The following is a 16,795-nucleotide window of genomic DNA, read 5'->3' as shown; positions in this document are numbered from 1 at the left end:
TTTGGGACGTCATATTTCGGGGAATTCCCTAATTCGATGAGTGAGTGCAGAATTTTTCCGCTTTGATTCTGTATGTTTCCTGGAAAAATTACAGCTACCTCAGAAAATGCTGGAAGGAAATTAATGGAAACCAGTGTGCCGGGTGATTAACAAACAGTTAATCGATAGTCGATGCAAAATCTGAAAAATATTTGATTCATTTCAGTTTTTAAGGTTTTGTATGAAACAACACCTTATTAGAATCGAGTCTATGTCTGCCTGTCCGTCTGTCACACCCGATTTATTCGGAGATGGCTGGACCGATTGTCATGAAATTTGGTGAGCGCGTGTGGTCTGTTGTTTCCTTTACATACAGTAACCGGCGCCATTTTGTGTTAAGTTTAAGGAGGGGCTCCCATGCATATAAATATAGGATGCACAATTTTTTTCTTAAAATGTGGCCATTTGGGGGTGGGTATCAAATGAAAAGGCTCAATTAGTACTTTTCAAAATTGGTCCCATATATGACCCTCCAAAAGTGTAACAGGTCTCGTTCTCAGGACCTATTTTACCGAAAAATCTGAAAAAAAATCACAGTGGTGTTTCTAAACCCAAATTACATTCTCTTCCGATATCTGCACAAATAACGGTAATAATAGTACATAAGTATATTTTAGTGATTTAGCCGGAAACCCCCCCCCCCCTAAGTTCATGCTAGAACTACAAAATGGCACTTGTATGAGGTATAACTTTGGGAAGTTTGAAGCAAATCCAACTATTATTAACAAAGTTATAGAAGGTGAAACTTTTACATTTTGTGTGAATTTCGTGCATTCTAAAACGTGTATGATATCATCATAACATATCAATTCGTTAATACCACAAAAAGTGAGCTCACGTGAATGGGAGGTCGCAGGGAAACATTTCGCTTTTTAATCATTTATACAGGGTGCGGCAGCATAACTTCCTTTTTTCAAAACTCAATAAAAACTATTGTATGCATCGGAAAATATTTATTTATTTTTTATAATGTAGGTACATGTCTAAAGTTTTTATTTACATTGTTTTGAAGATCAAATCTGTTAGGTGACGTCCCCCATTCTCCATACATTGCGTAAACCGATTTCTGGCGTTTGTCATGACTCTTGTTAGCATAGCAGGTGTTATGTTTGCAATTTCCTTTTGGATGTTGGTCTTCAAATCTTGTAGGGTTTTTGGACGGTTCACATAAACACTGGATTTCAAAAAACCCCATAGTGTGTTCCCTCAAAGCAGCCATCGATGCTCTTGAAGTGTGTGCTGTTGCACCGTCTTGTTGGAACCAAGTGTCCCCCAAATTCAAATTTTCTAGTCGTGGGAAAAAAAATTCTGTAGCATGTTTACATACCGGTCCGAATTCATTGTCACTGTAACCTCATTTTCCTCAAAAAACCAGGGACCAATAATTTCAGCTGAGGAAATTGCACACCACACTGTGACTTTGGGTGAATGCAAAGGCTTTTGATGCAATTCTCGAGGGTTGGTGTCAGCCCAGTAGTGCATGTTTTGTTTGTTAACCGACCCATATATAGCTATATCGCTAAAAAAAACAATAGCACCCTCGGGAACGACATCAAGAAGAAGCTCACACGCGTTCATCCGAGAATTGAAGTCACGTTCTGAAAGTTCCTGCATTATCGCCATCTTATAGGGATGAAAATGAAGATCATCACGAAGAATTCTTCTCACAGAACGATCGGATAGTCCAAGGGCAGATGCGTGTTTGCGCGCAGAACGCCGTGGCGATCGCAACATTGACGCTCTCACTGCTTCAATGTTCTCAGGTGATCTAACGGGCCGAGGGACTCCAGTTCTTCCTTTTATCGCACTTGCAGTTTGTCTGAATGTAGTGACCCATGGTACAAATGATTTGCGGTCTGGGACGGGAGCCAACGGGGCTAAATTAAAGCGATTCCGAAATGCACGCTGTGTTGCAATAACCGAACATCCGCTTGAAAAGTAAACCTCAACGGCAAAGGCACGCTCCTCACTATTCCAACGCATGATGCGACTGAACCGTGTCGGGACAAAACTTTACAGTATCCCCTCTTGAACGAGACCACTAGCGCTTCGCTATGATATCAACTAACTGAGTGGCGCGCGTGCTGCCGCATCCTGTATATCAATATCAATTACCTCAGACAGCCAAATGTATGTATTTATAAGTATATGTAAATAAAGCTTTGGGGTAGTGCCCAATTCAGATAGATATATTTGTATATATACGTACTTTATATGTACATATGGATTCTTTTATGCACGAAGTAAATCAAAAATAGGTGTACGATCAATTTATATACATGCATATATAAGTATTTGATAGATAGTATTCGATAATAGACGTGAACATAATTGTGGCGCGGCAGGATTCGCAGCATTCGAAATTTATTTCGAATGTTGCGAATGCGAACAAATAGATGGCGCGGAAGTTTCCACTTTGTAGAGCTCGCCACGGGAGTGGAAGACTAGCGAGGAAAGTGTGCAGAAAGAAACACACGAAGCGAGATCATTCTCTTCTGCCTCTAACGTTTGGATAGTCGGTTATCACGCGGTGCAGTTTTTAATTAATTTAAACTCATTCATTAAAATTAATAAAGTCTAATTATTACATCTATCGAGTATTGATTTTAAATATGATAATATCTACGTCTGTAATATGTACGCATATAGTAGTTTGAAAAAAAAATCTGAATAAATATTTTGGGTTTTTAGCCATATACGAATGGAAAATGAAATGTGCCTAGAAAGTTTCTCACATAAGATGAACACAAAACTTATATATCCGAAGCACCAGCTCCCGGTGTTCCGACTTGTTTCATATTGAAAGCTGAACGACATGAGGTGTACGCAGAGTTTTTCTGTTAAGTGTATACTTACTCCCCTTCGGACACCACCTTGACGTGGTGGGGGAGCCTGTAGTAGTCTACAAATACACTAAGGGTGCCCAAAATATGAATATGGAAACGAAGGATATAAACTCTCCAAGTGGTAGGAAGTCACAGACTTCGAATCCACCCGCGACCATGAGCAACCATGTCGCGGCCGAAGCGCGGATTTTGGAGGCCTCATCACATTCATACCCCCCTATAGATAAATCTGTAGAAGGCATGTTTTCCGACTCAGTGGAAAACTTGCAGTTAGTGCCTACGGCGAAGTTAGCCAGAAAGGAAAGTACGGTAACTCTCAATTTGGGAGAAACTGAAAAGCTGACTACGGCCGTCCCGTCCGCGATACTACAGCCCAAATCTACCCAAAAACGGCAGAGGAAGGCTCGGAAGAAGGGAACTTCGGTCAGTAAGGAGGTGGGATTAGAGGCTGAATCCTGCCTGTCAGAACCTTCTCCTTCATTCTTACCGGGAAGAGCGGAAGAAGGGGACGTGGACGCTGCTGATTTAATGCCGGTATGATGAAATGGATCCAAACGGCCCGGACACCGTGAACCTGGTTTGGCCCTAAGTCGGCGGCAGAAGAGGGCACTGAGAAGGAAGATGAAGCACCTTGGGAATGAGGACATGGACGTGGTTCTACCACTAGGTGCGGAATCTCCGGCGGGAGGTAAGGATAAACTGGAAACCCCGGCGAGATCAACACTGGACGCACCAGACTTTTCTGTCAGCGGTAATCCGCACAAGAAGTGTAAGACCAATACATCTGCTGTGGCCAACGCTTTATTATGCCCCGCACCAGGGCTTACATCCGCGCGTCCCGCCGGAGATTAGGACCGGTGTGCCGGGTGGTGATCAAATCAGCGAGAGAGATCTCAATGAAACTGGTCCCTCCCATAGGAATACGGACACGAAGGCGGGAAAGAAGAGGACGTATGTGCAAGCTGCAGCCTCGGTTCTGACTGCTGACGTGGGGTTTCCAAGAATGACAAAATGTTAGAGGGATAATTTACCTTCCGGCAATGCCTGTGGAAAAAATGCTGGAGCCTGGAACGAAACCACGATTTAACAATCAAGGTTTTCGCGATGGGCTTCTCCATTTGGAGTGCACTGACGAGGCAGCCTTAAAGTGGCTCCAGCAGACCCGGCTTTGAGTTCCGGCGGTCGGCCCACGTTCACTATTGTGAATATTGAGCTACGCAGGACAGAACATGTCGGATGTTGGTTGCTTGGCCCTCGAAGGAAGGCAAAGGACATCATTCGCATGCTGAGTGAACAGAACCCGGGCGTGGACTTTGGACACTGGGGGTAAAGTTCATGAATGCCAGCAAGGAGAAATTTACGAACATGGAAGATTTCAACTTGTTATTCGAACTGGACCAAAAGAGTGATTGTGTTCAGAGGAAGTCACCATATGGTGCTCCACTTTTTTCTAGGTAGACTGAAATTTAATCATATCAGGCAACTGTAGAGCAATGATGGTCTTCGATTCACACAATGTAAAGCAAATTGCAGCATCTTCGGTGCGCTCTCCCACAATGGAACTACGCGCGGAGGATAGTGCATACAGGGGCGGAACCCCCGTATGGGGGCTCGCACTGGTGGAGGGACTACAGAATGAATCTTACTTGCTAGTAACTTCTCCTACACTTTCCAGGGAACAGGCGGAAGAAAGGGGAGCCAGAGACGTGAACGAAACTGACTTGATGCCAGTTCGAGTGATCGAATCTATGCAAACCGGACACCGCAAACAAGTCAAGGTGCTAAGTGGAAAACAGACGAATGCTCTGCGGGATGAGATGAGATTTTTCATGGATGAGGACATGGGAACTGCGGTACCTCTAAGTGCGGCTTTTCTCAGAGAAATCAGACACGAGAGGATCGAGTCTGGTGGTACGGTGCGGAGGAAACCGCGTCACACGCGGACTGCCGCATACGCTTCTAACTGTTTTCCATAATACAATAGACTAAGTTTATTCCGAAAAACATAAAGATTGGTCACATGAACCTGCAGCATGCCAAAGCCCCCTCCTACCTGTTGACAGCGAGAATGATAAGGCTGCAGGATTTCCCCTACATCTTTCTGCTGCAAGAGCCGTGGGTTCGATTTAACAGAATATGTGGCATTGGATCAGTAAAGGGAGCTAGGATCTTCTACGATGAAAGATCCATAAAACCGAGAGCTTGCGCCCTGATGTCAAGACGGTTAGAGGCAACCATGCTGAGACAGTATCGTTCCCAGGCCTTAGCTACGGTCATCATACAATACCAGATAAATGGCGAGAGGAAAAACATCATAGTTGCCTCCGCTTATTTACCTTATGAATCTTTGTATCCTCCACCGACCCAAGAGCTTAGGGATCTGGTAGCGTATGCAGAATCAAGTAGTCTCGAACTCTTAATAGGTTGCGATGCAAATGCTCAACATATTTGTTGGGGCAGTAGCAAATGTAATTCAAAAGGAGAGAAGCGATTTGATTTCATCACTTCAATTGGTCTCATGACTGCAAACGTACGGTGCGCCCCTACGTTCGTGAGGCCGAGAAGAAGCGAAGTAATTGACCTAACAATCTGTACCCCAAAAGTGTTAGAGTTAATTACCCACTGGCGGATGCTACACGAGGTCTCACTGTCAGATCACCAATACCTAGAATTCAATCTGATTATTGCGGGCGAACAGTCTGGAGCATAAAAACGGAGCGCTAGGAAAACGGATTAGACAAACTTCAATGAACTTCTTGGCAATAAAGTACAGCTCCCTAGGCAACTAAGGACTCCTTTGGCGCTGGAAGATGAATTGGAAACTCTGAAATGCACACTTTTAAAGTGCTATGAAGAGGCTTGTCCTATTTCCCGAGGCCAAAGCGGTAAAACGGTTGGTGGAACCGGGAACTGCAAAAACTCAGGAAGTCAACCAGGCGACTTCTGAACCGTGCTTGCAAAAATAATAAGAACGAAGACTGGTTAAATTTCAGGAACTCACAACGTGAATATAAGAGGCTCGTTAGGTGTTCGAAACGAGACTCCTTTAGAGCGTACTGTGAGGAACTGGAAGGCGAAAGAGAGACTTCAAGGCTGTGCAGAGTCCTCAAAAGGGATGAGTCAGCCAAGTTGGATTCTCTTAGAAAACCCGACGGTACTTTCATGAGCTCCAAACTGGACTCAGTACAGACCCTCCTGGAAGTACACCACCCAGGAGAACGGGTGAGAGAAGTGGTAGGGGGAGAGTTGACGGTTCTTGCAACCCCTTCAACACGCAAGCGTTGCAAGGGGAACTGGAACACTGCGAAAACGGTTATTAACCATGAAAAGGTGAGAGCTGCCATACTGTTCTTTGAACATTTCAAAGCATCAGCATGGATGGCATCTATCCGGCAATGCTAAAGGAGGCTATGGAGCATTTAGAGCGACCTCTAAGAAATATTTTTCGAGAATGTCTTGCTCTGGGCTACGTGCCTTCTTCTTGGCAACAGGTTAAGGTAGTTTTCATACCGAAACCTGGGAAAGATGACTATTCTAATCCAAAGAACTTCAGACAGATCGGCTTGACTTCATTCTTGCTGAAAGGTTTGGAGAGACTGGTGGAGCGTCACATTCGTGGAAACGAACTTAGGTCACACCCACTTAGTGAACATGCTTACCAACGTGGAAAGTCCTGTGAGTCTGCTCTTCATTCTTTGGTCACAAAGATAGAGGATGCAACTTTGAATGGTGAGTACGCGATGGGGGTGTTCGTGGACATTGAAGGGGCTTTTGACTGTGCGCCTTTTCAAAAACTTTGTGATGCCGCCAGAGCGCATGGTGTTGATGATGCTTTAATTAAGTGGATCCATGCTATGCTAACGCAAAGATTGCTGTGCGCTGAGGTAGGGGTCGTTCGCTACCTGACTACGGAAGCAACGAAGGGCTGCCCCCAAGGAGGTGTGTTTTCGCCACTTCTGTGAAGTATGCTGATCGACTCACTGCTATGTGAACTGCAAAATTTGCCAATACACGCTCAAGCTTATGCTGATGACGTGGCTGTACTTGCTGTTGATCGGGATCTTGGAACGGTGTGTAGGAATATGCAACGTGCCGTTGATTTGATAGACAGCTGGTGTCGTTGACATGGTCTGTCAGTTAATCCAAATAAAACCACAATGGTTTCATTCACAAAAAGGAGAAAACTGGATGAACTTTGTCTCCCTGAGATGAGGGGTACTACCCTTCAACTCTCCGAAGAAGTGAAATATCTGGGAGTCACTCTAGATAAAAAACTTCTTTGGAACAAACATGTAGAGGTAAAGATGAAACGAGCTCTCACAGCTTATGGGCTGTGCAGACGGACCTTTGCCTCGACATGGGGACTCAGGCCTCATGTGGTAATGTGGATATACGTTGCCATCATTAGGCCGATGTTCGTATATGCATCCGTAGTGTGGTGGGTTAAGGTGAGACAAAAAGAAAGAAGCACTGCAAAGAACTGTTTGTCTGGGTATCACTGGTGCCATGAGCACGACATCCGGCGCAGCTCTGAATGCACTACTCAATTTGCAGCCCCTGGATATATTTATTCAAAGCACTGCAATGAGATTAACTCTTAGGTTAATTCGATTAGATCTATGGAAAAACAACGGATGTGAGGGGCACAGAGCATTGGAAGAGTTACTGGGAGGACTGAATCCAGTTCTTACAATGCCTTCCGATTCTCGTGTCCCCATACATCTGTTTGGTAGAAGATATGAAGTTACCCTGAAGCATAGAGGGGCCTGGGAAGACCGAGAGGATTGCGTGGCGGGATATACGGAAGTCTTCTACATCGATGGCTCAAAAACAGAAGCGGGTTCTGGAGCCGGAGTCTACCCCTCGAATAAAAACGAGAAGTGGGCTTTTCTATTGGGACAATATGCAATGGTTTTTCAAGCCGAAGTTTATGCGATCCTAAGGGTGGCAAACTGGGTGATTGACGAGCGGTTGAAGAGCAGGCGCATCGCAATCTGCAGTGGCAGTCAAGCTGCGCTGAGGGCATTGAGCAGTCCTTTGATCACCTCGAAAATCGTTTAGGAATGCAGAAACCGTTTGAACTCTATGTCTAGATTCAAAACGGTGGAACTACTCTGGGTGCCTGGTCACTGTGGCATAGAGGAAAATGAAATCTCGGACGCTTTAGCGAAAGAGGGGTCAATCTCCCCTATGCCGAGACCGGAGCCAGCAATTGGAGTATCAGTAGCATTGGCTAAATCTGTTTTCAAAAACTGGGAACAAGTTTCCCATAATGACAGGTGGCAGAGCCTAAATGCTGCTCGACACACCAAACTTTTCCTGCCAGAACCGAACATACGTACCGCAAAGTTTATCCTGTCGAAAAGCAGGAGGAGTTGCGGAAGAATTGTGGGCATTCTAACTGGCCATAATTCACTAGCTGGGCATATGTTCAGAATAGGAATTACTCAAGATGATACGTGTCCCTCCTGTAATGAGGAAGCGGAATCCACGGAGCATTTCCTATGTGAATGCCCCGCCTATGGACGCATCAGGCATCAGATCTTTGGTGCCGATGTTCTCCAATTGCCACGGGTATCATCACATCCACTAAGGAAATCCTGCGATACGTTAACGAATCCGGAATATTCCGTTAGACGGGGGAGGCGAGTGCAATGGGCCAACACGGCCTGAGTGCCCAGAAGCTGTAGCTTCTCCCCCACCATACACACACACACACACCGCTCCCCCCATACACAAATGCATCCTAAGTTGCAAGTGATGAACTACTTTTTTTGCTCACGCATTTCTAAGAGCCCATCAAATGTCAGCTTTTGATGGCAACTCAGGACCTCCAACCACTGCTAAATTTAATTATCTGAAAATAATGATCAGCTTCTTCGATCTCAACAATTCGCTCAGTCCTTAGCGGCTTGAGTTTCAATTGTCAAAAACGAACATAGCTCTATCGAAAGGCATTTGAAGTTTTTGTGGTTTGGTTGTCATGATCTCCAAAAGGGTTCTCATTGCGTTTAAAACATCAAATCATTCCAAGTGCTTTTAACGAGAGCCCTTTTGTGATCGAAAGGGATTTTGCACCGAGGCCCACCAATTCGATATACCTAAAAGCTGTCTGATGTCCTGACCTCCGCCAACGTTCCATCTCAGGCAGGGTCTGCCTCGTCTTCTTTTTCTACCATAGATATTGCCCTCGTAGACTTTCCGGGCTGGATCACCCGCATCCATACGGGTTGAGTGACCCGCCCTAACCTATTGAACCGGATTTTATCCACAACCAGACGGTCACGGTATTGCTCATAGATTTCGTCATTGTGTAGGCTACGGAATCGTCCATCCTCATGTAGGGGGTCAAAGATTCTTCGGAGGATTCTTCTCTCGAACGCGGCCAAGAGTTCGCAATTTTTCTTGCTAAGAAGTTTCCGAGGAATACATGAGTACTGGCAAGATCATAGTCTTGTACAGTAAGAACTTTGACCCTATGGTGAGACGTTTCGGGCGGAACAGTTTTTGTAAGCCGAAATAGGCTCTGTTGGCTGACAACAACCGTGCGCGGATTTCATTACCGTAGCTGTTATCGATTGTGATTTTCGACCCCAGATAAAAGAAATTATCAACGGTCTGAAAGTTGTAGTCTCCTATATTTATTCTTCCCGTTTGACCAGTGCGGTTTGATGTTATTGGTTGGTTGGTTTTTGGTGCTGACGTTGCCACCATATGCTTTGTCTTGTCTTCATTGATGTGCAGCCCAAGATCTCGCGCCGCCTGCTCGATCTGGATGAAGGCAGTTTGTACGTCTCGGGTCGTTCTTCCCATGATGTTAGTAGTTGGGTGGACTTAAAGAGGAAGGTGCCTCTCACATTTACATCTGCATCGCGAATCACTTTCTTCGGGACCAGGTTGAAGAGAACGCATGATAGGGCACCCCCTGTTTTAGAGCCTTATTGACGTTGGAAGGTCTAGAGAGTGGTCCTGCTGCTTTTATCTGGCCTCGCACTTTGGTCAGGGTCAGCTTAGTCAGTCTTATCAATTTCATCGGGATACCGAGTTCTCTCATGGCCGTGTAGTTTCACACTGACTATGTTATCATAGGCGGCTTAAACTCGATGAAAAGATGGTGCAATTGATGACCATATTCCAATATTCGATCGATTGCCGCAGAAAAAGAATCTGATCTGTTGTTGATTTGCCTGGAGTAAAGCCTCTTTTTTATAGGCCAATGATATTCTGAGCGAATGGGGCTATCCAGCTTAGCAAGGTAGCGGAGAATATCTTATAGGTGATACTCAGCAACGTGATACCTCTATAATTGCTGCACTGTGTGATATCTCCCTTTTTATGTATGAGACAGATAATGCCTCTTTACCAGTCGTCAAACATATATATATATATGCACTCTAAGCTAAAGACAAGGCGCCACTACTGGTAGTTCCTGACAAATATTATCAGTTTCAACCAGGATTTTCCCAGAAACTATCACTTCTTTTTAACCGCCGCTAACCTTCTAAGTAGAGTGCTTATGGGTGATCGTAAGTCTCTCGATGGCCCGCTGAGAGATGTTAACGTGTATAGAAACCTTGTAACTTAGTTGCTATTGCTACTTGTTCAAGAATTCTGAAATTCGAGTCCTTCCCCAAGGAAAGGGGGAAGTCCAAAAGTAATGCGCCAAAAATGCGTCCAATCATCGACTCTATTTCATCTTGTAGACAATGGCATTTTTCGTACTGCCTTGGACGAAGGACGTGAAAAAGGTCTATGACAGCATAGACGCAGTAGTTTGGCTATGACGAAATCTACTTCCTCTGGAAGGTTGCGCCAACAATTACTATATTTTTTCCGATTTGATGTTCAATGAGACGTTGCTTCAGTCTCATCTTCATGATGAGCCTACAGCAGCGAGTCAGAACAAAAAAAAAACAAACACAAACCTGATGAACCCGGGGCAACGGAATCAAGAAGCTGTCACTCAAATAACTCGGCCATTGCACCGTTCTTCATTGCAAAATTTTTGCTTTGAGTCAGAAATATTTGGAATTTTGAGAACAAAAAAAAAATCCCGAGCGAATTCAGTCAATCTTGGTTGATCGCCAAAGCTTAGTGAACAGTTTCGTTGCAAGAACATTTTTCCGAATAGTTTTCTTACAATCACCCAATCACTTCCGAATAGCTTGATGTGATGTCCTCCGTAACTGTCAGAACACTATTTGTCTGTTCTGTTTATAAAATTTCTTCTTATGAATACTGTTTCATGTCGACATATCGTAATAAATCTTTACAAAGCGTAACACGAATATCTCTAGATTTTCCATAAAAATATAATATTTTGTGTATTCCCAACAGCCTAACCGCTGGTGAACTTCAAACGATAGCGTGAAAGAATGATTGGCGCTCACTCTTCCACTTAGGAGCTACAATCAATTTTCGATGCAATTGTGGCGCGGCGGGATTCGCAGCATTCGAAATTTATTTCGAATGTTGCGAATGCGAACAAATAGATGGCGCGGAGCTCTTCACTTTTTAGAACTCGCCACGGGAGTAGAGGACTAGCGGTGAAGAGTGTGCCATGAGTTGGGGGCAGAAAGAACCACATGGAGACAGATCGTTCTCTTCTACCTCCAGCCTTAAACGACGACGGATCGCTCGCGTTGTTCAAAAAGTGTTTCCGTTATTCTTTCCTTTCTTGAATTATTTTCGATTGTTTGAATAAAAGTTTTAATTCGTAACGACGTCATTTGCAATTTGTGATTACTCCGTGCTCTGGTGTCATCGTGTTTTTCCTTCCAAATAAAATGGAATTACACTCGGAAATCGTTAAGCAGACTAATCTATCACCCACACGGAATACACCAAATAAAAAGAGAAATCTCTGCACCCCTGATTTCTGTTGCGCAGAGAAGCTTGGACTTGGACATAGTCGTGATAGGGAGCAGACTAGTACAATTGCACATTTGGTGACCCCGGAACACGCACCAACAAGGCGAGAAAGCAACCGCAACCGTCGCCACCATCGCCGACGCCGTAGCCGCTGCCGCAGCCACTATCGCTGCCGCCGCAGCCATCGCCACCATCGCCATCTCAAACGCTGTAGCCGCCGCCAACATTACCGCCGTAGCCGACACCAGCATCACTGCCGCAGCCACCGCTATCAGGCAGAAGCCGAAGACTCCGCCACCATCGCTGCAGCAGACGCCGCCGATTCTTTTAGTTCAAGAATAAAAACGGCGCCGCTGGCTTCACCATCGACGCCGTTCTCACCAAAGACGCCGCAGCCGTCGTCACCATCGCCGCCGCAGCCGTCGACACCATCGCCGCTGCAGCAGCGAATCATTATTTTAATTTATTTTAATTGAATTTTAATTTATTTTAGTTGAATTTATTTATTGAAAAATCAATAAATATTATACCCGCGATTCGCAGCATTTGAAATTTATTTCGAATGTTGCGAATGCTTCCGGAAAACCATAACGACAAAAAAATAGTTCCCTTGTCTGTTATACAATATTAAAATCGACTTACCATTCCGCCAGAAACCCCTGCGAAATCTCTCTGGATCGGGACTTCAATAGTTTCTGCCTTCGTAGGAGGCTTAATTGATCTATCAAATTGTGGAATCTTTGGCTTAGATATTTCTTCCTCCTCTGCCGGTGGCTGAGAAGAGAAGGAATAAAAAATTAACGAAACTGCACCAATGAAAGTCTCTTGCAAACCACCTTCAGGTGCCGTTTCTGTTCCCGCGCAAACGCCAATTGCTTCTCACGTTCCTGCGTGATTTTCTCGCGCTGCTCGTCAATCTGCTTCGCCTCCTTAAGTTTAACTTCGATGTTTTGCTCAGTCTTTTTCACAGTCTCAGCTTCTGTGTCAGACACGATTTTGTTCATCTCACGTTCCCGACGTTTGTACTCTTCCACTTGTTGTAGAAGAAGTTCATTTTCCAATTTCTAGTGAAAAAACAAAAACATTAACCGTAATGATCTGAATGTTTCAGTGATCCCAAACTTACATAGTCCCGTTCCTTGCTCTCCAGCTGCATAATGTTGTACAAGAGTTCCTGCTCGCGCGACTTTAGAATTTCGTTTTGATCCGTGCCGTCCATTTGCTTCACTTGCTTGGAGACACTTTGCCAGTCGTTCTCCGCCTCTAGCCGCTTGCGTTCGTTTTCCAAAACCTTCTCCACTAAAGCCTCCTGCTCCTGCAGCAGGTCTAGCATCTTCTGCTTCTCGTCGTAAGTTTTCAGGGCAGCCGCTTTGCTCTTACGATCAATTGTCGGTCGGGAAACATCACCGCTTGGATGCTGACCGGAAGTCGATTCGAACTTGTTAGTGTCCTTCATGGTAATGTCGTTTATCGAAGGATATTCAATGTCATCCAGAACATTGCTATCAGCGGCAAGATCAACGGGTGCTTGCACATTCGGATTGGTGCACTGCATCGGGTACATAAGGATGAAATTCTCGTAGCCGCCAATCAGGCATTTGATGGGCGAACGGTACGTTGTGTCTGGATCCCACTGAAAGCCAGATAAAATGTTAGTCGTTCCTCTTTTCAAGGCAGTTCACAGTTTGCTCACGTTCTGCAGGATATCACGTAATCGCCATATCGGAGTGTGAAGAATAGGCACCGCAGTTTTCGTACTCCAATCCATCAGGACGATCTTGTCTTTCACCATTCGTGAGGACCAGAGTCCTTTCGAACTGGCCTCAAGCTGCTGCTGAATTTTCCCTGCGGTCATTCTGCAAATGGAAAAATTAGAGCCCGAACCCTCACAAGGCAAAATTCTCACCCCGGCAAAATGATCTCGGCGGGGATGTTGATGCAGTACTGATAGTTTAGCCGTGAACTAGCAAAGTCCGCCTTAGGGCGACAGTCCATAATGAGCAAACTCGTCTTCGGATCTTTCATGGCTTTGAACAACTCCGTGGCTGACAAGCCCGTTTCCTCTTCCATCGAAACATCCATATCCTCGCCGTTGCCGTGATTGTTCCCAACCATCTGCGCATTGGCCTCGTTCTGCATTGACTGGTTCTTCTCCGACAGCTCCGAGTAGCGTTTCTTCAAGGAGTTGGACAGGGCCTCTGTCTTGTCCAGCACGTCCGAAAGCTGCTTGTGGTGGCCCAGGCTCTTCGCCACTTGCTGCTTGTTCGACGCATAGTCGGGCATTTTGCGGATGAAGTCGATTAAGTTGAAGTAGCGCATGAAATAGATATAACTCAGTTCCTCATCACCGTCCAGGTAGCACTCCTCCGCCTTCCGGTAGACCTTCTGGGCTGTGCTGAGCAACCTGTAAACATCAGAGATTAGGTTAAGCAAACAAGCACTACCTCACAGGGCAACTGTAGTGGGAGTTCGACTCACGAGGCGAGTTTATTGTTTTTGAGGTTCGGAAGCTGATAGAAAGGCTCCAAGTCGTTCAGGCACTGGCCCTTGTACAGTTCCCTCGGTCTCACCATCGCCAGAGCTTTCTTCGCTTGAGAACTATGGGGAATTTTCAAATTGGATTACTCGGCCCGCAACTGAGTAGGACTGGATGCGGGTCTGGCGTGACGTGATTCGATCTGTGTATGTGTACGAGGAATTGACGATAGATCTGGTGCCGGCGCGGCTTGTCCTCGTCACCTGCATCACGAAAAGAAACTCTTAATTGAAGCAACAAAAATCCAATGGGAAAGGAGTACATCACGCGATTTCTATCGACGCTGACAAATGTTGGGAATCCCAAATAAGAAAACACAAATTCCTCAAAAGTCAACCAGCCAAATGACAACTCACATATCTGTCATATATAATTCTTGGAACTGACACGGGAAGCGCTCCGATCAGCAAGATGATGTTCGTGTCTTGTTAGGAGTGTTTATATTCACTCATTCGAAATCCAAACCTTGAAGTCCTAAGTGAGTCGGACGGTATTTCGTAAGAATTTGGTGATGATGGGCGGGCGAAAAGAAGACGTTAGGCAAGAAGTTTCAGGTAAAATGACAATCAGTAATACAAAATTAATCAGAAATTAGCCAATGAAAAAACATTGCTCTTTTGAGGTATGACATTTTAGGGAGGATGACCGGCCGGTGGTCAAGGGTAGTATAGGTCCCAGGGGGAAACGTGGATTGGTACCCACGATGGAGCATAAAACCTGGGAAATGCCTGCTGAACCAACACCAACAGCTCTACTACCAAACTCTATCTCCACCTCCACGTGGTGACCGCTGGGAGCTCTTTCTTAACGAAAAGCTGCAGACGGAGAAGGATGAAGGCGAGTCTCCCGCGCCTAAAAACGGGACAAATTGTACCAACTGGTCCTTCAGGTTGGGGGTTGGGTATGGCTGACAACCCTACACGGAAAACAACTCGTTACGAAGCCACAACAGGAGCCTGGGACAGGACGGATTTTAAAACGACGGACCCGGCAACGAACACGGAATAAAGATCTGCGCATTTTCTCATGGAACGTGCGCTCCCTGTACAGAGATGAAGCTGACCAGCAGCTAGCCGATACCCTGTCCCAATATAGGGCTGATATAACAGCATTGCAAGAGATGCGATGGACAGGGACCGGTTTCCTGGAGAAGAGCCACTACACCATATATTATAGCGGTCAACCAGTAAACCATGTGCTCGGAGTAGGTTTCTTAGTCAGCCAAAAAATGAAACCTGCTGTTATCGGCTTTGAAAACATAAGCGAACGGCTATGCACTCTGCGCTTGCGAGGCAAGTTTAGAAATATAAGCCTCATTAACGTTCACGCCCCTACAGAGGAGACTGCAGAGTCGGAGAAGGATATCTTCTACGAGGCAGTAGAACGAACCCTCGAAGCATGTCCCAGATATGATATCAAAATCATACTTGGGGATTTTAACAGCCAAGTAGGGAAGGAGCCCGTACTCAGGCATACGTTGGCTCCCATAGCTTACACGAAAAAACAAATGATAACGAACTGCGGACTATTCAATTAGCAGGGTCACACGAAATGGTTGTTGGAAGTACCTGGTTTGCGCGGAAAGCGGTCCACAAACATACGTAGGCCTCTCCAGACGGGACCACTTTCAAGCAAATTGACCACGTGTTGATCGAACGCCGCCACCTCTCAGCCTTGATGAATGTCAGAACATATAGGGGGGCCAATATAGACGCGGATCACTACCTCGTTGGCATGGTGCTCCGAGCTCGAATAACAATACCACCTAGAATCCCCTCTGACAATCAGGTGAGAGTGAACACTGAAGCCATCCACAACACAACCCTCCGCGACACCTATAAGAGGGAAATGGATGCCGCAATAACCGCAGTCAACAGAGGACCTGGAGATGAAGCATCAACAAATGATCTTCACAATCACCTGAAGAACGTTATCATGGATACGGCCACAAACATACTTGGCCCCAGCCGCAAAAGGAGTCGGAACGGCTGGTTTGACGATGAATGTAGGCTAGCAACGGGACGGAAGAATGCCGCATACCGAGTAATGTTGCATTCTCAAAGAACGCGGGCACGCGCAGAGACTTATCACGAGCTCCGACGAGTGGAGAAGCGATTTCACAGACGGAAAAAGGAAGCCTAGGAGAACCAACAAGTCTATGAACTAGAAAAGTACAGGGAGCGACCGCACCAGGCGCGAAAGTTTTACCAACAACTCAGCAGGATGAAGCCTTATACACCACGATGCTCATCCTGCCGAGACAAAGAGGGAAATCTGATTTCCGACAGAATGGGCATATTAGAGCGATGGGTTGAGTACTTTGATGAGCTACTGAACAACCAGAACATCGGCGAGTTGGAGGTCCCACCAATTGAAGACGACGGACAAATACTGCCACCACCAAGTTTAGGAGAAACAGTCCGTGCAATTCATCGGCTAAAAAATCATAAGTCGCCAGGAGCCGATGGAATTACAGCCGAATTGGTTAAATATGGAGGCGACC

The 16,795-nt window shown here is 45.6% G+C and overlaps 1 protein-coding gene across 1 annotated transcript in view; it reads right to left on the bottom strand.

Moving 5' to 3' along the window:
- Nucleotides 1–14,661, bottom strand: part of LOC119659469 (ubiquitin carboxyl-terminal hydrolase 8) — a 52,172-nt gene extending 37,511 nt beyond the window's left edge. The window contains exons 1-7 of the mRNA XM_038067559.1: nucleotides 14,555–14,661; nucleotides 14,235–14,495; nucleotides 13,663–14,160; nucleotides 13,450–13,612; nucleotides 12,883–13,389; nucleotides 12,593–12,820; nucleotides 12,399–12,530 (exon numbers count right to left, since the gene is read on the bottom strand). Coding sequence (XP_037923487.1) covers nucleotides 12,399–12,530; nucleotides 12,593–12,820; nucleotides 12,883–13,389; nucleotides 13,450–13,612; nucleotides 13,663–14,160; nucleotides 14,235–14,329 — 1,623 coding nt within the window. The 5' untranslated portion in view covers nucleotides 14,330–14,495; nucleotides 14,555–14,661. The remainder of the gene's footprint in view (nucleotides 1–12,398; nucleotides 12,531–12,592; nucleotides 12,821–12,882; nucleotides 13,390–13,449; nucleotides 13,613–13,662; nucleotides 14,161–14,234; nucleotides 14,496–14,554) is intronic.
- Nucleotides 14,662–16,795: the final 2,134 nt, after the last annotated feature.

This window comes from Hermetia illucens, chromosome 6 (assembly GCF_905115235.1).
Source record: "Hermetia illucens chromosome 6, iHerIll2.2.curated.20191125, whole genome shotgun sequence".
Lineage (NCBI taxonomy): Eukaryota > Metazoa > Arthropoda > Insecta > Diptera > Stratiomyidae > Hermetia > Hermetia illucens.
The sequence above is the reverse complement of the archived record's forward strand: the minus strand, read 5'-3'. Positions and strand labels throughout refer to the sequence as shown.